Genomic DNA, 24,114 nt, shown 5'->3' with positions numbered 1-24,114 from the left:
TCACCCAGTCTCTAGTCCACTCCCATTCTCAAGAGCTCCATTGTCTTTCTTAATGGGCTGTAACTATTTCTATCACAATCCACGCGTCCCTACTTCACTTCTTTGTTCTGTGACAAAAGAACCTGGACATTTCAGTGGGTGCCCTCCGGATTCAGATTCATGCTTCTAACAAAGGACTCTTGCCAGAGCCGCCTGTGGTCCTCTCAGTCTCTAGCACCCAGACGCAGGGCTTCTCACACCCCACTTACTTACTATACAAGCCAGGCTGACCTTTGCACTCTCTGAATCATCAACCTTTTATTGAAAACCACTGAAGGACAGTTCTGTCAAAAATACTGAAAACCTCACCACATTTTGGAATTAACCAGAGGCTCTGCACAAATTGCAGTGTCCTCCTTACTTTCCGAGTACTGAAACCTACATATTTATACCTAATATAACTAACGTTCCTCCACGGAGATGGAAAACCAAAGACCTTAAAATTCAGCCTGCTCTTTTGTGCTTCGTCTCCCATCTCAATACCTTTCTTGTGTGTCCAACCTGCAGTCTGCAGTCTGCAGGCAGCCTGCTGAGAATAGTTATGAATGTGGTCCAAGAAAAAAATGATAAATTTGCGTCAAACATTATGAGCTAGGTGCAGGGACTCAAGCCTTTAATCCCAGCATTCAACAGGCAGAAGTTGGAGGATTTCTTTAAGTCAGTCTGGTCTACATAACAAGTTCTAAGCCTTCTAGGGCTACATAAAACATATCTCATTTTTAGATTTTATTTTTTACTATTAAGTATTTTATTATTTAGTTGTGTGTGTGTGTGTGTGTGTGTTTACATCTCTGCACAGGCTTCTTTTTTAGTTTGGGAAAAATCCTGGTTTTCCCTGGTTCTGCCCACTACCTTCTTCTACCCTCAACCGAAGGTAATTTCCTTTCCCATATTCCAATCCTATTAATCCTTCTTAAATAGAAATTCTGTAATTAGTAGCTGGGGGCTTGAATGTGTGAACCACCCGTTTCAGAAAGTATTTTCTTAAGGATCCACTGAATGCCATTACAATGGTGATATAATGACAAGAGGGACCCTCTAAATGGTATCCTGAGAAGGATAGCCACCTACTGTGTCAGCCAAAGAGGCTACTGTGTGGGTGGCCATGGAAATGATAATCCCTGTAGCTTCAGGGCTTACATCCTTACCTGCCCCCAGCGGGGAGTAGGGCCTAGTCCTCAGACTAGCAGACCCAGGGGCTGAGATCTATCATGTGTATTGCAGTTTCCAGTTCCTTTGTACAACTTTGCTTCTATAAATTAGGGCCAGAGGTGCAGGATGCCATGGAGTATTTCCAAGAGATACACTATTATTGACACCTGCAGAAGCTAGACAAAGAATCCTTTAATGTCCCGGTAGGTTCCCTGGGGCATGGGTAAGTACAGTCTGGACTGGGGGTTCTGAGTAGAAGGGCAAGGTGCCAGTTATAAAGTGGCCTGACAAGGACCCTTCTTCAACTAGCCTCACGCTCATTTGGCACACCTAGGTAAGCATTGCAGGTAAACAACACCTACTATTTTGAGTGGCCTGAAGGGTTCTCTATTTTATCCTCACACTAACCTAGTTGGGTAAAATGGAGGCATCATTATGAGTCTTAGGAGACAGAAAAGGAAACTGAGCCTCAGGAAGTGCAAGTTATGCCATGGTTTCTGAATGCAAGTGAAATAATTCCAAGGACTCCTGAATCAGGCTTTACCTGCTGCTCCATGGTGCAAGGGAGATAATGTTCTGGAGAGAAACAACCCTACACTAGCACTCGGCTTACAGCATCCTCTTCCGGCGCCCCCCCCCCCACCAGTGGTACTACTTTGAAACACTGCTGCTGACCCACACCTCTTTTGCATCCCTTGGGCTGGGAGTGCATGTTGAGTAATGAAAACTCCAGTGTCTTCATGCACTGCACACTCCCCCATTCATTAACTAGGAAATGTCAGAGTCCCAACTTGCCAGGGGCCTTGTTCTAAGGAATAGCTAGTCTTAAACCTCTGCGTCCTTGGTTACCCAGAAAAAAGCGTTCGGACAGCTGGGCTTGAGAAAAACCCATGCATATTTTTTTAGAGACATGTTCTAATTATGAAAAAAATAAAGGTTGGGTCATGCTTGGGTTTCTGAGAATAAATCCTGGTTCTGTGCTGTGTGACCTTGGCTGCCTATCTAATTCTCTCTGGGCTTCGGTTTCTTCATCTGCTTCAACACCTTGAGTAAGATGGTCTGACTCTGATGTGGTGTGTACTTATACATCCATTCATTCAATAAAAGGCAGTGAGCGAAATCTTTCTGAGGGCGGTGGGCTTGGTGCATGAGATTCACAAGGGGAGAGGAATTAGAGCGAGAGTGCTTTGAAAATGCTCAAAAATCCCCCACGTAAGGTTTGGTAGTCATGCTTTATTGCCGTGCTGACTTACCTTTTCAGAAAATACCCCCTCTTCCGTTGCAGAATGGAAATTGGCAAAGAGAGAGGGAAAAGGTCCAATTTGCGCCTTTGCTATTTTAAGGGAGGCTGAAATTATGAGCCAAAGTGGAGTGATGCGCTCTCTGGAGTGACCTCCGTTCTCCAACACAGGAGAAAACCCAGGTCTTTTGCTTGTGAAGTGGCTGGGGCTCTTGGGCGCGAGGCATTATTATATAAATTCAAGCTCGCTCCTGATCCTTAGTACCCTGAGTTGCCTGAAGGGGGGAATGGCACTGCCTGCATTTGCAGCCCGGGCGCTTGGGCCGCCACTGCAACCGGAGCAAGGAGCGCCCGCCCGCACCACCTGTCCCCGCCGGCATTCCAGAGTAGAGGCCGAATTGGCAGCAAGCCGGCCCGGGTCTGTCGCCGCCTCAGTCCGTGCCGGCCCTCCTAGGGGTGTGTCTCTCGGATTCAACTCCCCGCCGCTCCAGGACAAGCCCCCAAAGACATTTTCTTCCTTGGCGGGAGCCTTGCGCGCCCCGCTCTTCGCGCTGCTGCCTCGAGGCCGCCGCAGGCGGATGCACGACCTCAGGCGACGCTGGGACCTGGGCTCCCTCTGCCGGGCCCTGCTCACTCGGGGCCTGGCAGCTGTGGGCCACTCGCTCAAGCACGTGCTCAGTGCGATCTTCTCCAAGATTTTCGGTCCCTTGGCCAGGTACGTGGTGGGCAAAAGTGGGGCTCTCGCTCCGGGTCCAGGGTGAGCCCGGGCGGCGGGAGGAGGGAAGGCAGCTGGGAGCTGAGGGCAAGGCTCAAAGTTCCAGGGTGCCGGCGGTGGCTGGGCTGGGGGACTCCGGACCGGTTGAGCGCGCAACTGACCGCGGTGCAGCTCCTTCCCCGCTGTTCCGCGGGAAAGGGCTGCGCTGCCTCTGCTTGCAAAGTCAGGCAGCCCGCGGGCTCCTTCCTTCTCTCCCAGGGGAACCCCGAAGCCCCAGCTCACTTCTAGAGGCCACCTGGTGGGCAGCAGGACACGCGCCAAGGGAGCCCGCGTTTAGGGTCTGCAGCTCGCGCACACTGAGGGAACTGGGGTCCGGGGCCCCAGAGAGTCCCGCGGGCCAACGGGATGGGGATAGGAGCTGGAGAGAGGAGAGCGGGAAGCACCCAGAGCCCGAGACGTGTGGCGTGAGTTAGGGAGTAGAGAGACCAGGACTGGAGGGATCCTGCGGGGAACGAGACGCCGCGGAGTGGATCTGGGTTTTCCGCGGGGGAGGGGGCCAACGGCCAGCGGGATGGAGTAGGGGTGAGGGGGGGTGTGCGGCAGAAGCCACAGCGCTGAGCCTGCCGGGAAGGAAGGAAGCGGGGAAGGGCGCCGCTGCCGCCGAGGTGGAGTACTCGGTACGGACGGGAGGGGAAAGGGGCGCAACGGTGGCGCCACGGGGAGGGGGCGGTGCGGGAGCGAGGCGAGCACGGGCCGTGCTGCGGGATTGACGTAACGAGCTTGGGTTTCCCCCAGCGTCGGGAACATGGATGAGAAATCTAACAAGCTGCTGCTGGCTTTGGTGATGCTCTTCCTATTTGCCGTGATCGTCCTCCAATACGTGTGCCCCGGCACAGAATGCCAGCTCCTCCGCCTGCAGGCGTTCAGCTCCCCGGTGCCGGATCCGTACCGCTCGGAGGATGAGAGTTCCGCCAGGTTTGTACCCCGCTACAATTTCAGCCGTGGCGATCTCCTGCGCAAGGTAGACTTCGACATCAAGGGCGATGACCTGATCGTGTTCCTGCACATCCAGAAGACTGGGGGCACCACTTTCGGCCGTCACCTGGTGCGCAACATCCAGCTGGAGCAGCCATGTGAGTGCCGCGTGGGGCAGAAGAAATGCACTTGCCACCGGCCGGGTAAGAGGGAGACCTGGCTCTTCTCCAGGTTCTCCACCGGCTGGAGCTGCGGGCTGCATGCCGACTGGACGGAGCTCACCAGCTGCGTGCCCGCAGTGGTGGATGGCAAGCGCGACGCCAGGCTGAGACCTTCCAGGTGAGTCTCAGTGAAATCCCTTAGGCGCGGTCACTGACCTGGGCCTCGGTGAACCAGAGGCTGGAAAGGTTGTATTTGCAGTTGCTCTGGACCCTGTGTATACCTTGGCGCCCTGAGGGTTGCATCCCTGCTGGGTAGACAGTAGCTACTCTGGAGCCTGTCCTGGTAGTTCTGTCAGGAAGCATTTGGTCATCAGCCCAGGACAGCCCGTCTGCCCATCAGAAGGGTTAGCCTGCTTCCTGGTTGAATGTGGGGCAAGCGGCCTGGCTGCCCGGAAAGTCCCCCAGCAGCAGCCAAGACTGAACACTACATTCTGAGCACTAGAAAGTCCTAAAGAATCATTATCCGCATGCAGAGTCTCTCGGTCCATCCTCCTTAGCCTCTCCTCTCCTCTGCACCCAGTCTCAAAGCCTTGGGCTTGTTTTCCTTCCCTACTTCCCGCTCCTGCTTCCCCTCCCCTCTTTTTAGTTTCTGCCTTTCTCTAGTGGAAAATTCTCTGCCCATCTTGTCTGCTGTTGGTTACTCCTTCCTTCCTTTTCCTGGTCTTTCTCTTTCTACGTTTCCTGGTTCCCCTTTCCACGTTTCTTCTCGTTTCTTCTCTTTCTTTCTCATCTTTCTCTTCTTTCCCTGACTTCTATCACCTCCCCATCCCCAGGCCCTACTTTTCTCTGGAGAGTGGATGTCATTGTGCCACTGTTTAGGGAGGGACCCTCAGGGAGAGCTCCTGGTTCTCATCTTGTGCCCCTCACTGCTGCCCACACTCGAAGTGTCCACCATGCTTTTTGAATATAAGGGGGCACCCTGCCTGCTCGATGACTAGCTGGAAAGTTGCTCTGGACCCTGTATAGGGTTCAGGAGCCATAGAAGTGCTAGGAGCTTTTTTTGAGGCTCAGAAATCCTAGAGCCTCAGCACCCATGGTCAGCTCAGGTTCTTGCCAACAGCGAACGAATGACATAGAAAAAGCTGATTTGTGGATAATCTGTAGCCACCAAGGCATTTTCTTCCCTTTAGCTGCTATGGCCAGTTCCTGGAGGTCATGGGATGCTGCGAAGTGGACAAAAGGAGTTGGTTTGGAGTGAAATCAATCCAGCCAGAGCTATTGTTTTGCAGAGCTCTTGAAAACAAATCAGGGCCTGGGCAGGGAGTCTGAATGAGTTTAGTTGCTGGGAGTGAAATTGGGGTCTTCTGGTGGGCAATCGTCATAGTCTCTCTCTCTCTCTCTCTCTCTCTCTCTCTCTCTCTCTCTCTCTCTGCCCATTTTGGTGACTTCTTGGGCTCTCATTGTGCTGTTGCCCCCAAGGCTGCTTCTTTTCACATGGAGCCCTCCTGCCTTGCACAGCCTATGCTCACCCAGTTTCCTGGCTAAAGTGATGTTTTGCAGGTAACTGTTAAGGATGAACTGTGGGCATGTTGCTTCTTTCTAGCTTTCACAAAGGGAGCCCCTGGTTTTCTGGTCACAACACCAGTAAACAGTGGCTTTTCTCAAAGGCCAGAGTCCCTACTGAATCCTTTGAACTTTTATTTCCTTTTTACACTAATGGATTCGTTTTCCTATCCCAGGAGATCCTTGGCCACAGGATCTCTTATGCTAGCTAGCTTGTAGGTTTTCTGAGGAATAGTGATCAAAACCAATGTTAAGGGCAAAAGTAGACTTCCACACCTACAAGAGTGGGGGGCAGTGGTGGTGGGGATTAAAAGAGATGCCTTAACTCTCATGGAAGCCATAGTTATGTCTAGCATTGTGTATGACGTGTGCCTATACCTTTTTCTTTGAACATGTAGGTCAGGGTGTGATGTCTGTAAATGTACTATTAATGTGGTCTAAATTGTCTGTTTAGTAGTCATTGTCCTTTGGCAGGTAACTTCAGATGTAATCTATAGGATAACCAGGACTCGTTGAAACCTCTTGAGTTGTCCCCAGTTGAAGCAAAATTTTTTTGTAATGCAATATAATTTTCTTGGGCATTAAAAGGGTGGTACCACAGTGCCATCTAGTCTAATCAAAGAAGAACCACGTTTGGAAAAGTCACTTGATTGTATGGTATTTATGAAAATGAAATAAAATTTCCTAGAGAAATACAATATTACCTCAAGGGACCTTTATTATTTCACTCCTGTCTGCCTATCTCCAGAATTATTCAGTGATAGCCTGAGGGATCCAGACTTTTCCAGGGTAGTGAGAGATCCCTGCTTGCAGGATGAACAACGGCTGATGATGTGTACACATCATGTATGGCTGCGCATGGGAGATGAAAATTTAGTAGTCGAGGCAACTGCACATCTCCTGATTCCTAGACATCCTGGTCTCAGGATTACAGAATAAATCTCTTAAAACTCCCTAGTAGAGCAGCCTGTGTGGAGAGAACATTCTATTTCGTAATGAGTTTTCATATTGTCCTGTTTTTTTTCGCTGGGAGTCTTTTGGAGAAAGGCAGACAGGACAAGAATATCCCCTTTTATCAGAAAACAATGGCATGTAAAGAGGCTGAAATGACTTTTGCAAGGTCATTGAGGTCTTTAGTGACACAGCAGAAATCTGAGTCCATTTCTGTCTGACCCCACTTTGCTGTGTTGACTCTACCTTGATGAATAGTTTTACCCAAGCATATTGAGGTATTTTCTACTAGTGATAATAAATGTTAATGGGGATGGCTCTCACCTCCATTATTACTGTTATCAGCCATTTTACACTTGGAGCTTTAGGGGAATGGCTGGGCCACCATTGCCACCCTCATCCAAGAAGAATGGATTTCTGTAGGAAGGAAGCTTTATTCTCAGCCGGAGTAGGTCTTGGGGCCAGACTGCTCTTAGGCTTCTTTTTATGTTGTAAATCTCTGTAAAGCTAAACAGGATGAGACTAGATTGGTGAATGCTGGAAGTAGTCACCTTTTGAGGGTGAACCTTTCACCCACATTAGGGTTAGCAAGAGCTCCCTAAATCCTTCCATCAGTGTAACACCAGAAATGGTTTCATGCTTCTGGGGAAGGTAGAGTGCTTGGGAGGTATATCATAATATATTGCTGAATAGAAATAATTGATCATATTGTCTGGCTGGAGGGAATGACTGAGAGAAGAGAGGGAGCTAGAGACTGAGCCTGAGAAATGCTCAAATTGTTTATTAGACTAATATTTCCTAAAAAAAAAAATTAGAGGTTGCCTTTCATCCATCTGTTTGCCAGTATGTTGCCTGAGGTCAGAAAGGAGTTCTGCTCATTTTAGAATTTCTAAGACCATTTTAAAAATGTATCAAAACATTGTTGCATGCCAGCTGTTCAAATTTCCCAATTCTATAGGCTTTTTCCAGACCCAAACTTCGTACATTTATAGCCAACTCTAGTGTGTCACTTGGTCTGTGGGAGGAATTAGAAACTCACAAGGCACACAAACCTTGTTTTTCACTTGGTAGGCTGCTGGCTGGCTGGTGCCCATGGGATGGCTCTGAGCTCAAACTGTAGGGCTATACAAGTCTCAGAATTTGCATATCTTCTGCATTCTAGATTTTAAGATTCCTACAATTTTAGTAGCCACACAGAAGGCTGACACTAAAATCTGGTAACATATTGTTGATAGGAAAGGACTAAAAGGGTTTTGTTTACATGTACAAAAGCTTTCTGTTTGGAGAATCAGCCATTCATTTATAAATATGATAAAACCCTTTCTATTTCTCTTAAAATTGTAGCTTTATTTTGAAAAGGCTAGAATAGAGTTTGTATCCCTAATTATCCCTTGTGTGTCTTTACTTGTACTCCCTCAAATTTCTGGTTTTGCATTGAGGCAAGAGACAGGCATGTGGTGTAAGACGAGGTAGGGAATGATGGAATTGTTACAGCAAGCACTTCTACCTATGTGGTCCACCAGGCATTGGTCCATTAGCCTCTCATCTTCACTTGGTTGAGGATGTCTTTATTTATTTTTTAAATAATTATATGTTATGTGTATGGTATTTTGCCTTCATGAATATCTGTGTACCATGTGCATGTCTAATGCTCTCAGACACCAGAAGAGGGTGTGGAATCCCCTGGGACTAGAGTTACAGATGGTTGTGAACCATGTGCGATCTGAGACTTGAACTTGGGTCCTCTAGAAGTACAGATGGTGGCCTTAACCATTGAGCCATTTCTTCAGTTTCAGTGCCTTCGGTTGGTTGTCTGTCAGTGAGAGTGTTTGCATTCTTTATCAAATACCTAATATAAGCAACTTAAAGGGAAGAAAGATTTCTTTGTGCACCATTTCAGGGGGTTCAGTTCATGGTCCCTTGGCTCCATGTGCTTGGACAGCATATCAAGGCAACAGGAACAAGTGGCAGAGGGTATTTCTCACCTCACAGAAGACAGGAAGCAGAAAGGCAGGAAGGAGTAAGGTGTCCCTAACAATCTGTCCTCAGTGACCCATCTCCTCAAGCCAGGCCCCATCTCCTAAAGTTTCTACCACTTCCCAAAATAGAGTCACCAGCTGGGAGCCAGGCATTCAAAATTTGAACCTGTAGAGGAAAATTCATATTCAAACCATAATAAAGAGCAGGGTAATGGGTAGTGGTGGTGGCAGCGAGAGAAAACATGAATGAGAGAGAATAATGACCTGTGTAGAATGCTAACACTGCAGGTTGTTTCATCCTCAGTCAGACTCCTAAGTTCTCAGGTAGTACAAAATGTTACTCTGAGTTAGCTTCTGGTCATAGTGTAAGGTTACTGCCATGATGTGGCAATTAAAATACTAAAGCTTGTTTTTCGTGGGGATCAGTTGTCAACAAAGATAATATGAAATGACATTAAAAGAATACTCATCTTTCCCCACGGTTGTTCATTAAATACAATCTTATAAAACTGTCCATTTGGTTCCAGAGAAGACAAGCTCTTATAAAGCTGACAGTAGAACTGAACAATTTGACACTTTAGATATTTAATAGAAAAGATGTATTTTGTTTGAAAATTATCTGGAAGTCAATAATGTCTTTAAAATGTCCATCATTTATCAGAATATATTAAAAACAGAGACTTTTCATCTGTTGTGTGGTAACTGAGCTCTACAAACCAGGAGAATAATAGCAGCCCTGGTATTGTGTCAGTAGTTGAGGAGATGAGAATCAAGCCAAATGCCAAGAAAGCCTATGTTACCCTCTTTAGCCTAAAGTGCAGAAACATGTAGTATAGATAAGATGGGTGGGGAAGGGGGCTTCATGACCTGAGGAGATCATTCCTCTTTGCAACCTAAAATGTCTTTTCTGTAAAATGAGAGATTTGAACAAGATGTTTCCCAAAGCCCATTCCTTTGTAAAGTATGAAAGATAAGGTAGAAATAGAAATGGTCCATTTGAGAAGGCCCATGGGACTATAAGGTAGGAGAAATGAGGCTTTGTGTTAGTTGGGCCATCCTCTTGGCAGTAGGCAGCCAGTGGGAGCCACAGCCAAGGAGCCTGATCTTAGAGAAGGTTCCTACTTGGGGAAGTAATGGTCATGGAGGTAGATGGGGTCGAAGCCCCATCATGAGGAATCTAGATGTGCGATGAAGACTATGAACCCATGAGACTATGTAAAAATCTTAACTGGAAGATTATTAAAAGCATAAAAGTAAATGAAGGCATTTAAATTCATTTAAAGGTTCCTCTCCGACTTCTAGTCTGCAGCTGAGATAGCGCCATAGGTTAAAGTAGAGAGGTTGAGTAGGGGTCTGGTTTGGGCTGGGAAAACTCTTGTTGCCTAGACTCCTAGTGGGCAGGGTTTGTAAGGAAATGGGGATTGGGGCTCTGGTCCTGGTTAAAGCTTAGTGGTGTATGTGGGAATCTGTGAACCCAGTTAATCTGAATGCACAATTGGCATTATTATTTAAATGATAGCAGCGATTCACACACGGTACTCTTACCCAAAGAAAGGAGGTTTGAATAAAGTAGAAGATAGACAGTTATGATTACATAAAAATGAGAATGTTCATCTGTCGAAGGGAAGAAAAAGCCAAAATGAAAAGGCATGTGTCAAACTCATGAAAATATGTGCAACAATTACAACAGACAAAAGGCTGAAATCTTTTCTGTGCAAAGAAACCCTATGAATTGATTACAGAGACAAAGGGCACGTCCAGACAGTTTAGGACATGAGGCCCAAGACTAGTTTGCAGACATGGAAAAAAGAGGCTCAGTGTCCCTGGTACTAAAGAAATGCAAATAGAAGCATTTCAACGTACGACAACTCTATTTCTATTCACTAATTAACCCTAATTCCAAAATATAAAACTAATCTATATTACCACTAAACCAAAAATCAAATATTAGTAGCCAGGGCTGAGAAGGAATTATATCATAATTCTTATAAAATTGTTGTTGGGAGTATAAATTTGAATAGTCCTTTGGGAATAAATTAGATAGCGTAAACATAGAACATTAGCTATATTTACTTCTTCAAATGGGAGACATATTTCTCAGTGGTAGAGTGCTTGGCTAAGATGTGCAAAGTCCAGGGTTCAGTTCACAGAATCACAGAGGTTTTTTTTTTTTCTTTTTTTAACTCATGAGTTATTACCTCGGTATTGAAAACAGGACCCTACACACACATTTTTATTTGCTTATTTACTCATTTACTTCTTTGACAAACATTCTCTGAGTACCTGCTATCACACTGTATCTTTATGCGGTGGGCACTATGATGAAACTTGTTGTTTTGTGAATGTGTTGCTTTTTTTTCAGCAGAGGAGGAATGGAAGACGAATAGAAAATTCTACTAAGTCTAGGCAAGAGAGAACGCAGACAAGAAGGTACACCAGGCTCTTAAGAGATATGGGAGCGATTTTCTTTTCTTTTTTCCTTTTTTCCTTTTCTTTTGATATTCTGAGGATTTTGAATTTCATTCAAAATCTGTATCCCTTTGGAAATAAATAGCTGGGCGGGCAGCACACCCCTTTAAAGCAGATGCTCCAGAGGCAAAGGCAGGCAAATAAATCCCTGTGAGTTCAAGGCCAGACTAGCTTAGGTAGTGATTTCTGGGTTCTGGGTTAGCCAGAGTTACATGATGAGACCTTGTGTCAAACAAAACAAAACAAAAGAAAACGCCCCAAACAAATTAAAAAAAACCAAAAGCTATTTTTTTTTAAAACAAGACTTTTCTGTGGTCATGATAAATATACTTATGTCTGAATTTTGTTCCCTGAAGACTATCTGTGGTTGTTTCATTAGCTTTTTGATGTGCTGGTAGCCCTTAATGAGGAGAATAGCTTGAGTGTGGTCAGTCCTCCCACTGAAAAGGAGGTGGTAAGTCTGATTAGCCCAGCACTGGGTGCTGATTTTCCTTCTAATTGGCTAACTCATTTCTCACATCCCATGGAACGCTATAGCAGCAAAGCAGAAAATTGCCACTGCTGCTTCTTCACTGAAAGTTTCAATGAAACATGAAGTTAGTAGTTGTCCACAGTTGGAATTTGAAGGCTCAGTTTTCCTTGGCCATGGCTCTTCAAGAAGACTTGGAATGTTGGCCCCTTCATGGGGCTCTAAGTGAGCTGATTACCTACATATAAGAGCTAAGGTTGAGGTTGGTTAAGGGTTGTGATTCTAAACCTCAGCCAGTGAGAACTGCCATCAGTTATGGCATGTGTTGCTTGTACTGAGGGACACCTTCTTAGAGCAGTTTCACTGTATAAGAGCTTTACTCTTAATTAGATATAAATGAAGTCCTTTAGAACATTTTATTCCCCAGTTATTCTAGATGTCTGTGGGCCAACTGTGTATACATCTAGTGAGGTGCATACTCTTATTGTTGAATCTCCACCAAAACAACACCCAATGCAGACGTTATTTTGACAATAGAAACCATTCATGGTTGAAAAGCTAATATTGACATTCTGTACCAGAAAAATAACATATTTAGCCATTGAGTTTAGAAAGGAAGGCATGAATGGGAATTTCACTCTTTCTATGAAAGGATAATGAATAATCCACTTAATGGTACACGTCATGTAAAACAATACCATTGTGAGCTTTGGGAAATATTTGTCTGAACTTCAGTAAAATATTTATTGGCTAGAGAGCCTTTCTTGCTCTAGGTCTTGGACTGTGCAGATTCTTCAGTTGGTCTTATTGCGTCCATTTGTTATTCCTGCCATTTTGCCTCCCAGAACAGTGTTGAAGACTTTGACACATTTCAGAGCATTACACTAAATAAATCTGTCTTGCACATTCCACTGTGCTTTTTCTGGAATATTATAAATATTCAAATACAGGCATATATGCAGATTCAAAATAAAATTCAATACATGCAAATTCTGCATAAGTTCCTTACTTATAACTTAGTAATAGTTTTGAACTTGTTATCCTATGATATAAATATATCAAATGTGAGCTCATGGAAATTACCAATAAGTATATTTTTCTGATTAAGCTGTGAGCTTTTTTTTCACTGACAATTTAAGCTTCAATTCTGAGTTATAAGAGAATAATTTGCACTTCATTTACTCTAAATTGTCAAGAATTGCGCTCTTCCACAATGTAAATGTCTGCAAAGAAGATTTCTTATTCAGTTTGATTGCTTCTTAAATTTTACTAGCAGAGATGCCCTAGTGAGCCTGAGAGAACTGGGCTGTTGCTGGTGATGAATTTAGTCCTGGCGAATCACTTCCATGTACTTGTCTGTGGAAGCACAGAGCAATTGAACTGTGCAGCGTATTGACTTATATCAGATGGATTAGCCTTGTGTGCACCATCTCCTGCATTAATTGACTTTTGCCTATTGTTATTGGAATTTTTGGGGTCAAAGACTGGGTACTGTCAACTCCAGCCAACTAGACTCGTCCGCAGTATGTCAATTAAAAGGACAATAGTGAAAACCAGAAGGGGATTCATTCAGTACGGTCAAATTGTAAAGAGGAACAAATAAAGGGGGTCAGGTGATCTCCATAGCCCATACACAGTGTAATGACATTTTTAGGTTTAAATAGAGGTCAAAAGGTATGCATAATGAAGCAGTCACAGACAAGATGGTGGGGGGAGCTGCATGTTTCTGACACACCATTGTCACTGTGTGGGTCTGTTATGCAAGGGTCTCTGCTAGAATGTCAGAACTGTGTGAAATCTCTTCATGTGAGACAAGTTCCTCTTCTGCCTTAAGCATTTCCCTTTTTGAGGCATAAATTTTGGCATAAAAAGACATCAGCAAATTACCACTTCAATTTCCAGATAAATATGTGCTTACATACAGTTATAACTTAATGGCAATAAGAAGAAATTATGAAATCTACTGATTTCTTCTAAAAATTAATAAATGAACAAAATTACATAGATGCAGATTTAAACTACACAACAAACTCAATATAAATTATATAAACATGTAGATGTATATCCAACACACATCTAGCTTATATAAACATATTTACATCAAACTGAATAAATACAATTCTTTTCCTCATGCACTTCTAGAATGCTGTGAAAATATTCTGTGTAATAAACCCTAAAGTTAGTATTTACAAACTCTGGTAAACAAATAACATGTTTAAAAACAGATTTATTTTATTTCTCATTCTGTGTATGTATGTGTGACCATATATACATGAATGTATGTGCTCAAGGAGACCAGGGGCATTAGATCCGCCAGAATTAGCGTTATGTAAATGCAATTATGAGCTGCCTCATATGGAGGCTGGGAATTGAACTCAGGTCCTTTGTAAGAGCAAAACATGTTCTTTTTCTATCTATCTATCTATCTATCTATCTGTCTGTCTGTCTATCTATCTATCTATCTATCTATCTATCATCTATCATCTATCTATCTACCTACCTACCTACCTACCTACCTACCTACCTACCTATGTATTGAGTCAGAGTATCTCTCTACAGTCCTGTAGTCCTGGCTGTCCTGGAGTTCACTATATAGGTGAGATAGACTAGGCTGGCCTTGAACTCACAGAAATCCTTCTGCCTCTGCCTTCTGAGTGAGGTTAAAGGTGTGTACTACCATGCCTGGCTGAAATGCACATTTTTAACCTCTGAACCATCACTTCAGCCCCTAAGAAATAATGTTATAGACCCTATGCAGTATTATTTAATATTGGCTCTTTCCAGTCCAGTAGGTACAGGGCACTGGATTAAGCTTGAGTGCATACAAAAGAACACGAGTAGAAAGATATTATTAATCTGATTTTTCACAGATTATGGGAAGTTTCTTCATTTACAGACAAAATAAAAGAACTATAAATCAGAGCAAGTGAAATGCTGTACAGTGTTTGCTTAATCCAGGGAGTTTGCATGATTGGTGGTGAATATCTATCACCATTTTGGAGTATATGCTTATCTAAGCCCCAAGAAAGGAACATTATACATATTTTTATTTAATACACAGAACAACCCTTTGATGTAGATGTTTTAAAACTCTACTTACAGATGAACAACAGGATCGAACTCTCTCTCCTTTCCTTCTTCCCTCTGCCTCTCCCTCCCTCCTTCCCTCCCTTCACCCCCTCTTTCATAAATCTAATCAGCCAGAGACTAATGGAACAGTACATAAAAATATTCAGAACACCTGGTCCGCTTTAGAGTTTCCTGGGTCTACTAAATAATCAGAAAACCTTCCAAAAGTATTTACTGTTTCTGTGACCATGATTATAAGTGGAGTGGAGACTTGATATGAGAGCCATTAGGACCCCAGCATGCAGGGAAAAAAAGCCTGACATGGTCCAGCATGACTATAATTACAGTGCTGAAGAGATGGAGACAGGAGTGTCCCAAGGCTTACTGGCTGAATTGGTGAGAGAGCATGTCTCAATCCATAATGGGATTAAGGAAGACATTGATCTCCGTTCTCCATTTGCATGTCCATACATGTGGATACCTCTCCATGGAGGTGCCCCTTTGTGTGACCCCACCACCTCTGCCACACACATACATGTTTTTAAAATGGTGCTCTTTGAAGTGAACCTTGCTACTCATCTTTTTCTCTCTTAAATGAAGGCTCAGACAGCTAATTTATTTCAAATGCTTTCAAGACTGATTTTTACAGAGGGATGAAGGGATAATGTTTTAGGGTGTGTTGGTCATGTGCATTGTCTTTTGTCACTGTAACACATAATTAAGAAAAGTGACTGAAGGGAGATTCATAGTTTGAGAGATCTCATATCTTGGCAAGATCGCTCTATTTCATTCTAGGCCCTGGCAGAGGAACCAAGTTCTTTGCGTTGTGGCATCCAGGAAGCAAAGAGGTGCATTGAGACAGAAAGAGGGCAAGAACACAGAGTACCTTCCTAGCATGTGCCTCCAGGGAGTTCTTTCCTCCTAAACCCATCACCTGGCTATGAAGAAGACCATGAATCTTTAGAGAACATTTTTCTTAAACATTCAAACCAGAGCACAGGGGAAATGTTTACAAAATAACAGCAATGAGGTAGATATGGTGACACAGCACTCATAGTCTGGGTATTTAAGAAGCTGAGATGAAGGATTGTTTGAGTTCAGAAGTTCAGGGCCAGTCTGGGAAATATAACAAGACCACATTTCCACAAACAAACATACAAACAAAATCAAAAGCAAGAAAAGAAAAAGGAGATATTAAAGGCTTTTAACTATAGTTTAATTACTGCCTTATCTGGAATTAAAATATGATGTACACTCTATGGGAGATTTAGTTACCTTTTTTGTCTTTTTGTTATTTTTTTCTCCCCTGGGGCTGAGGACCAAACCCAGGGCCTTGTGCTTGCAAGGCAAGTGCTCCACCACTGAAGTAAATCCCCAACCCCACTTTGGGAGATTCATAAGGAGCTAAATACCTCCCTTCTTCTGGAATGTTGCTGTCATTTTATTAGAAATATGTCATGATTGGTCATGACTTCTTCCGTAAAAAACCATTTGTTGTTTTTTTTGTCCCCGTTTTGTTTTTGTTTTTGTTTTTTGTTTTTTGTTTTTTTTTTTTTTTGGCATTTGGTCTGTGTAGATCCAGTGTTTTGGAACGAGTGCCACTGTGTTCAACCAGGGCTGTTCCTGCCATATGGGAGCTGAGGAGCCAGTGGAATAAAGAGACTTTCTCTCAAAACCAGGAATGATATTTTAGAGCCTGTTCTTATCCTACAGCCTCATCATGAATTAAATACAAATATATTTGGTTAGTAAAATAGCCAAGGTAGGGAGGGGAGCAAGTTCCTATAAGTGTGACCATTCCTTCCCCTCAAAAGACTGTCATTAAGTGAACATGCAAATTAGCAAGAGCCTTCTAGCCCAGCAGGCATTATTAGTGTGGATGGCAAAAAAATTAGGTTGAAGGCATGGAAGAATGCGCATTCGTAGTATACCCAGAGGCCAGTAGAAGCTTGGGCTAGTACCCACTTAAATGAGACTCACAGCTGAATACAAGATTATACAGCCGACTATGGTGATGGTTGACAAGCCTGCCTGAACTATTTGGTGGGGGGGCAAATAATTGTGCAGGCATTATTTGTGACTGGTTTTGATGCAGGTATATTCCAAGAGTGTAACAGACCATGCTAGTTCATTAACACATGTTCAGAAGAAGCATTTTGGTCTGGTGATGTACACTAGGCTATTTAAGAAAAATTAAGTCATTAAAAACTATAATGAACATATATAAATGATCTTATGTATAAATAGCCCATAAATGTGAGAATGACATTGAACTAATTTTTAATTTGTTTTATTTTTGAATAAAACGATCACTATGTTTTTCTCTGAGTTAAGGATCCACACTTAGCACTTACCACCCTCATTTTATTCTTTGTGACTTTGAAGGAAAGAAAAAAAATCCAGAAACAATAAAGAAAACAAACAAACAAACGAAAACCACAAACCAACTAACCTTAAACAGACAAACAAGAGACAAAAGAAAAGAACACAGATGATTTTAAGATTAGTATGGGATTTTTACAATCTTTTGGCAGCTTCTGGATTTCTTACCATATGGGTGTATATTAAATCTGCATCTCTTTCTCATTTATATGTTTATGAAGTTAAAAAGTTATGAAGTTAAAAACATGCACACGCAAAATAATTAGGCAAGTGATGTGTGTTTGACAATGCTAGGTGACTTAATGCCAATTAGAAGATTTTTTTTTTAAGGCATTGCTTTCCTAATCCAATTACTTCCATGTTTTTTGGTTTGTGCACTTAGGGACAGAATCCATTTAAAGTGCCAGAATTTGCATAGGTGCAACCTTGAGTGAGATGTCTGTTTATTCCAAAGGATTTTGAGAAATTATTACTGAGGTGCTTAGAGACCTAGATGTCATGAGCTCCATTAGTGTGAGACTGATATCACACTTTTGGGTTCCAGACTTCCCTTCTGTGGAGAAAAGGGTGTGTTTTCATTATGTAGAAAGCTGAAGGTGTAGAGCTAAGCTAAACTATTTAATGGAGCCAGATTTGCTCAGCTCAGCTCAAGGAGGGCACCCTGTGTCATTTGCACCTTGTGTAATGCCACTGTAGAAAACTGGCTCATAATCTCTCAGAGTTCAACTGAAAGCTGAGTAAAAGGCTACACACAGTATTTGTATTCTTGAATGTCAGAGTTTCCTTCTTCAAATAACATGGTTGCTTTGAAATGAATAAAATCGTGATTCTCTCCTTTGAATGTCATGTTGTTTTTCTATTCTTTTTCTTCTCCTCTCTCTATTTTTTTTGAGATAGTCTTACATTTTCTTTTTTTTTTCACTTTGATTATTGGAATTTAAATGTTACTCTCATCTAATGTAACCTAATTGACATTTATAAGGCATTACACTCCACAACAACCAAATAAAGATTCTTTTTCAGTGTACACAGAATACCTAACATGGTAAATAACATATATTAAGTCATGAATTTCACCATATAATTATGTTGTTTGACATGTACAGAACTACATTAGAAATCTGTGGTGGAAATAGAACTTGAAAAATGTTCAGCAATATCCAAGTAGATAATATACTTCTAAATAGGTAGTGGGGAGGTGTCTTACATTTTCTGAGCTGGCCTCAAATCCCACTCTGCAGCAGAAGATGACCTTGAGTTGCCTCTCCTCTTGGAGTGCTGGGATTGCAGATGCGTGCATCACCATTTATGCAGTATGGTGATCAAACTCAAGGCTTTGTGCAAGCTCTGCAAATACTCTACCAATCGAGTCCCACTTTTCTTTTAACCCTGCACTATTCTCGCTGTGAAGTATTATGTTCTAGTGTCCAGAGACTGGTGTGTGTGTTTGGGGATGGGGTGGGGAGGTCTTAGGTTGTGAGCTTTGGTTAGGAATCGGTCTTTTTAAGAATGTCACAGTGGTCATGCTTCCACACTGATAACAAACAGGTATCACAGAAGCCAATCTAAGGCTCTCACTCGAGAATGCGGAACATTCTGAATAACACAAGCAAGCTTTCAAGTGCCCAAATAGAACAATGAAGTGCCTTAACGCCCAAGGTACATGGACCTCCGTTGTCTTGGTTCTTGTTTCCCAAGTTTAGCTTAGCAAACAAAGCTAAACTACCTCCAAACTACCAGGAGTTAGGAATGCGGAAGGAATAGTAGGATTTCAGGTGAAATGTCAGAAGCTACACTTGAATCTGAGAAAGAGAAACATGGCTGTTGTGATAACTAAATGACATAGTGCCCTTTAGTGATCCTGACTATCCTTTTCCAGATCTGGTCATGGCCCATACTCACTTCTCATGGCTGCATAAACTTCAGGAGCCATCTGTAGACTCGCATCTACTGCACAGAATTTAAGGCAAACAATGGCAGCTCTTGTGGTGACAACCTAAAAAGTTAAGGTCTCTGTTGGCTTTCATTTTTCTGGGCTCAACGGCTACAAATGCAGTCATTGGGTCCTCTGGTCATTACACATTGAGTTTCACACTGCCCAGCTGTTTTCCAGAATGATGGCATAGTATTTTACATTCCTAGCATCTGGGGATGAGTGATCCATTTCTCCTCACACTTGTCAGCACTTGGTGTTGGCACTCTTTAAATTTCAGACATTTTTGATAAGTGTGTAGTCAGTGTGGTTTTGCCTCTCTCTTAGTGGCTAAATACGTTCAGCACCTTCCACAGGCTTGTTAGCCATCTGTATTTCTTGGTTGATGGTGGCTCTGTTTATGCTATTTGCCTTTATTTAGACATTCTCTGTATCATTTCTTTCCAATTATGCTGTTTATAAGTATTTTTCCCTCAGGCCATCATTTGCCTTTTTTCATCATTATTTGATAGAGCAATTTGATAAGTTATAACATCATCTCTTCCTTTTGTGGATCATATTTTTGAATTCTCTGCCTGTACCTAGATATTACTTACTTCCTCCCATAACTTTTCCCCCTAAAAGTTTTATAGTTTTTACATTTAATGCTATGTAACAGTTAGTTATATTTATTTTTAAATAAAAAAAAAACTATTCTAGAGGCTAGTTAAGAACACTGAGTGCTCTTCCAGAAGTCCTGAGTTCAAGTCCCAGCAGCCACATGGTGGCTCACAACCATCTGTAATGGGATCCGATGCCCTTTTCTGGTGTGTTTGAAGGGAGCAACAGTGCACTCACATAAAATAAATAAATAAATCTTAAAAAATATTTTATATGTAGAGGTGTTTTGTCTGCATATATGTACATGCACCAGGTGTGTGCCTGATGCCTCAGGATACTAGAATTGGGTAAGTGCATTTCCTGGAACTGGAGTTGAGGATGGTTGTGAGCCACTATATGGGTGCTGGGAATTGAACCTGTGTCTTCTGCAAGAGTATCCAATGTGCTTAATCACTGAGCTCCACATAATAGATCTTAAAGTTTTTTCATAAATTTTACATTCTACGATATTTACCCCTGAGGTATACAATAAAATTACTTTGAATATTTATCTATTGTACCATATATAAACATTTTACTCTTGTGACCATATGATATTCTATTACATGCATGACCACATTGTATTATATTCACTGTCTTGTTTACATATAAGTTGTATCAAAATTTATGAACATTCTGGTCAGAATGTCAAAGTGTTTTCCATGCAAACCTGATGACCTGAATTCTGAATTGAAGGAGAGAAGCAACTACTGAAGGTTTTCATCTGACCTCCATGTTTATGCACTATGGCACACTCATGCCTGTAAGTACACACACATACAGACACACACACACACACACACACACACAGACACACACACAGGGAGAGAGAGACAGAGACAGACAGACAGACAGACAGAGACAGACAGGCAGGCAGAGACAGAGAGACAGAGGGAGACAGAGAGACACAGAGAGACACAGACAGACATAGACAGAAAGGAAAGGAGGGAGTAGGGAGAGAGAGTTTACATATAGACAGAGGTGGGAAGGGAGAAAATTAAAACAAGTATGAGGTTGTGAAGGGGCTGGAAAGATTGTTCTGCGGTCAGGAGTACTTACTTGGTGCTCTATCAAAGGTGCCTGGTTCAGTTCCCAGAATGCTGGTCAGGAGGCTAATAACTGCTTGTAACCCCAGCTCCAGGAAAAATGGTATTTATGGCCTCCATGGGCATCCATACTTATCAACAGAGAGAGAGAGGGGGGAGGGGGAGGGACAGGGAGAGGGGGAGAGGGACAGGGAGAGGGAGAGGGAGAGGAAGAAGGGGGAGCGGGAGAGGGAGAGGGAGAGGGAGAAGCAGAAATAAAATAATTGTGAACATTTATGTACAAGTTTTTGTGTGAACACATGCTTTCCTTGGACTTGAGTGAGTATATGTACATATATGTTCATTAGACACGAGTAGAATTGCTGAGTCATGTGAAGTGTCCTTGTTTCACTCTTTGAGAAACTGTGTGATTATTTTCTGAAGCAGTTACATTCCCATAAGCAGAATGTGAGGTTTCTTGTTTTTTTGAAACCTCAATATTTATCACCTGCCTTTAATTGTAGTAAAATGCCCGCAACTTAAATTTTATCATTATTGACATTGAGTACATTCAATGTTGTGAAACCATCACCATTATCTAATTCATACTCCCAAAGTAAACTCCTTACCATTAAGCCCCCACTTCCTCCCCTTTCCCTTCTCACAGGTCTTGGAAACCACTAATATGCTTTCTGTCTCTATGAATTTGCCAGCTCTGAATATTTTATGCAAATGCAATCCCATAGTATATGCCCATTTCTGTCTGACTTCTTTCACTTACTGGGATGTTTTCAAGATTCATCAATACCGTTGAGTCTTTTTTTTTTTTTTATGGTACCTGTCTTATGAGTGTGCCATAGTGACTCTATATGGGGCTCTTTATTAGTATATATAAATTATGTAAATTATGGGGTTTGCTATGACATTTCATTCATGTATAGAAAGTACCCAGATTCATTTGAACTCCCATATTTTTTACATTTATCACCATTTCTCTTGCTGTTTTCCATTTTTCTGGTGGCTAATGATGTTGAGCATCTTCTCAGGTACTTATTGTCCATTCAGTTAATGGACTCTTCGGAGAAATGGCTATGTGTGTTCTTTGCCATTTTTTATTGTGCTTTTTCTTTTCACTATTAAGGTAAATACATGTATTCTGGATACAAGTCCTTACAGCAGATATGCCTTTCAAGTATTTTTTTCTGTGATTCAGTGGATATTTTTTACATTATTGAAGATGTCCACTGTAAAAAATATTAAAAATGTTTTAGAGATGGTCTCACTATGTAATCCTGGCTGGACTTGAATTCTCAGTGGTCACCTTCATCTGACTCCTGAGTGCTGGAATTTAAGAAATGTGTCAGCATGTCCAGCCCAAAGCAATATATTTTGGTGAAATCCAATATAACTTTTCCCCTTTTTATGTCTTATGAAGGATTGCCCTTATCCAAGATCATAGAAATGCATCTCCGTCTTGTCTGATAAGAAATCTTTTTTTTTCTTTTTTTCGGAGCTGGGGACCGAACCCAGGGCCTTGCGCTTGCTAGGCAAGCGCTCTACCACTGAGCTAAATCCCCAACCCCTGTCTGATAAGAATTCTATAGATTTACCTCTTATAGTAAAGTGTATGATAAATTTTGCATTTATGTTTATGCATATTGCAAGGGGTCCAATGTATTTGTTAAAAAATAAACAAAATAGTAAAAAAATTTTTACGGGTAAGGGTGTTTTGTAAGTCTGTGCACCACATTCATGCACTGTTTCTGCTGGCCAGAAGAGGGCACCTGATTTCCCAGAATTGAAGTTACAGAGCCTTGTGTGCCACCATATGGATGCTGGGAATCAAACTTGGGTCTCCTAAAAGAAGAGCCAGTGCTCTAAACCACTGAGCCATTTTATATAGACATGTGGTCCCAGCACAGATTTTTGAAAAAACTAACATTGCTTTAGTAACTTTGTGCAAAATCATTTGACCAATGCAATGAATATAGGTTTGTTTCTAGAATTTTAGAGGTCTCTGGATAAGTGACTTTATACAAATTTCACATAGCCGTTAATGCTGCTACTGAAGCTGCTTTGTAATTAGTTTAAAAATCAGATGAGATAACAATTGATTTCTTTTTTTTCTGTACATTGTTTTTATTACAGATTTTAGGAAGAGCTAGCTTACCAATTTCTTCAGAGAATGCAGATAAGAATTTGTTAGACATTGTTTTGAACCCGTGTATCAGTTTTGGGTAATAATGTCCTAATACAAATATTAAGCCTTATAATCTATGAGCACTTGTTTGGGACTTTATGTTTTCAGTGTTATTTGGGGGATTATTAGATTGTAAGTTTGGTATGTAAGTATAGTATACATTTATTGTTATTTTGTTGTTTTAAGTAAAATACTTTTTGAGAGAGGATCTCTATCCCAAGTTTATCTTTATTTCCCTATGTGGCCAAGGTTAACTTTGACCTTGTGATCCTTAAACCTATACCTCCTGACTGCTGGGCTTGGAGGAATTCACCACCAAATGCAGGGGACTGAACTTGGGACATCACACATGGTGGGCAAGCATTCTAGCAAGGGAGCTGCAGCCTGTCTTTGATGTTTTTTCTTAATTTCCTGTTTGTTTTGGTCATTGCTAATGTATAGAAAAAAACAGTTGATTTCTAATTATTTATCTTTTTTTGCTGAAATACTGATAAGCCCATTTATAAATTTATAAATTGTTAATTTCAAACAGTAAGTCAGTATTGGATTTAGCCATTTTTTTCTCCATCTATTGGTAATTGTGCCTTTTTTTTTTTTTTTTTATTAACTTGAGTATTTCTTATATACATTTCGAGTGTTATTCCCTTTCCCGGTTTCCGGGCAAACATCCCCCTCCCCCCTCCCCTTCCTTATGGGTGTTCCCCTCCCAACCCTCCCACCATTGCCGCCCTCCCCCCATAGACTAGTTCACTGGGGGTTCAGTCTTAGCAGGACCCAGGGCTTCCCCTTCCACTGGTGCTCTTACTAGGATATTCATTGCTACCTATGGGGTCAGAGTCCAGGGTCAGTCCATGTATAGTCTTTAGGTAGTGGCTTAGTCCCTGGAAGCTCTGGTTGCTTGGCATTGTTGTACTTTTGGGGTCTCGAGCCCCTTCAAGCTCTTCCAGTTCTTTCTCTGATTCCTTCAATAGGGGACCTATTCTCAGTTCAGTGGTAATTGTGCCTTTTTCATGTTCATGTTTCTGATTCAGTTTTTTATGTCAATTGACTCTTGGGTTTTAAAAACAACTTTTCGGGGTTGGGGATTTAGCTCAGTGGTAGAGCGCTTGCCTAGGAAGTGCAAGGCCCTGGGTTCGGTCCCCAGCTCCGAAAA

The 24,114-nt window shown here is 42.2% G+C and overlaps 1 protein-coding gene across 5 annotated transcripts in view; it reads left to right on the top strand.

Annotated features, from left to right (window-relative positions):
* Window positions 1-2,628: 2,628 nt before the first annotated feature.
* Window positions 2,629-24,114, top strand: part of Hs6st2 (heparan sulfate 6-O-sulfotransferase 2) — a 295,764-nt gene continuing 274,278 nt past the window's right edge. The window contains exons 1-2 of one of the 5 annotated variants that reach the window (XM_087599435.1): window positions 2,629-3,146; window positions 3,942-4,460. In XM_087599435.1, coding sequence (XP_087455561.1) covers window positions 2,719-3,146; window positions 3,942-4,460 — 947 coding nt within the window. In that variant the 5' untranslated portion in view covers window positions 2,629-2,718. Of the gene's footprint in view, window positions 3,147-3,642; window positions 3,824-3,941; window positions 4,461-24,114 lie in introns of those variants that run through there. The other 4 variants (XM_087599436.1, NM_001191726.1, XM_087599437.1 and 1 more) reach the window with 4 other exon arrangements.

This window comes from Rattus norvegicus, chromosome X, assembly GCF_021556685.1.
Source record: "Rattus norvegicus strain SHRSP/BbbUtx chromosome X, alternate assembly SHRSP_T2T, whole genome shotgun sequence".
NCBI classification, from domain to species: Eukaryota; Metazoa; Chordata; class Mammalia; order Rodentia; family Muridae; genus Rattus; species Rattus norvegicus.
The sequence above is the reverse complement of the archived record's forward strand: the minus strand, read 5'-3'. Positions and strand labels throughout refer to the sequence as shown.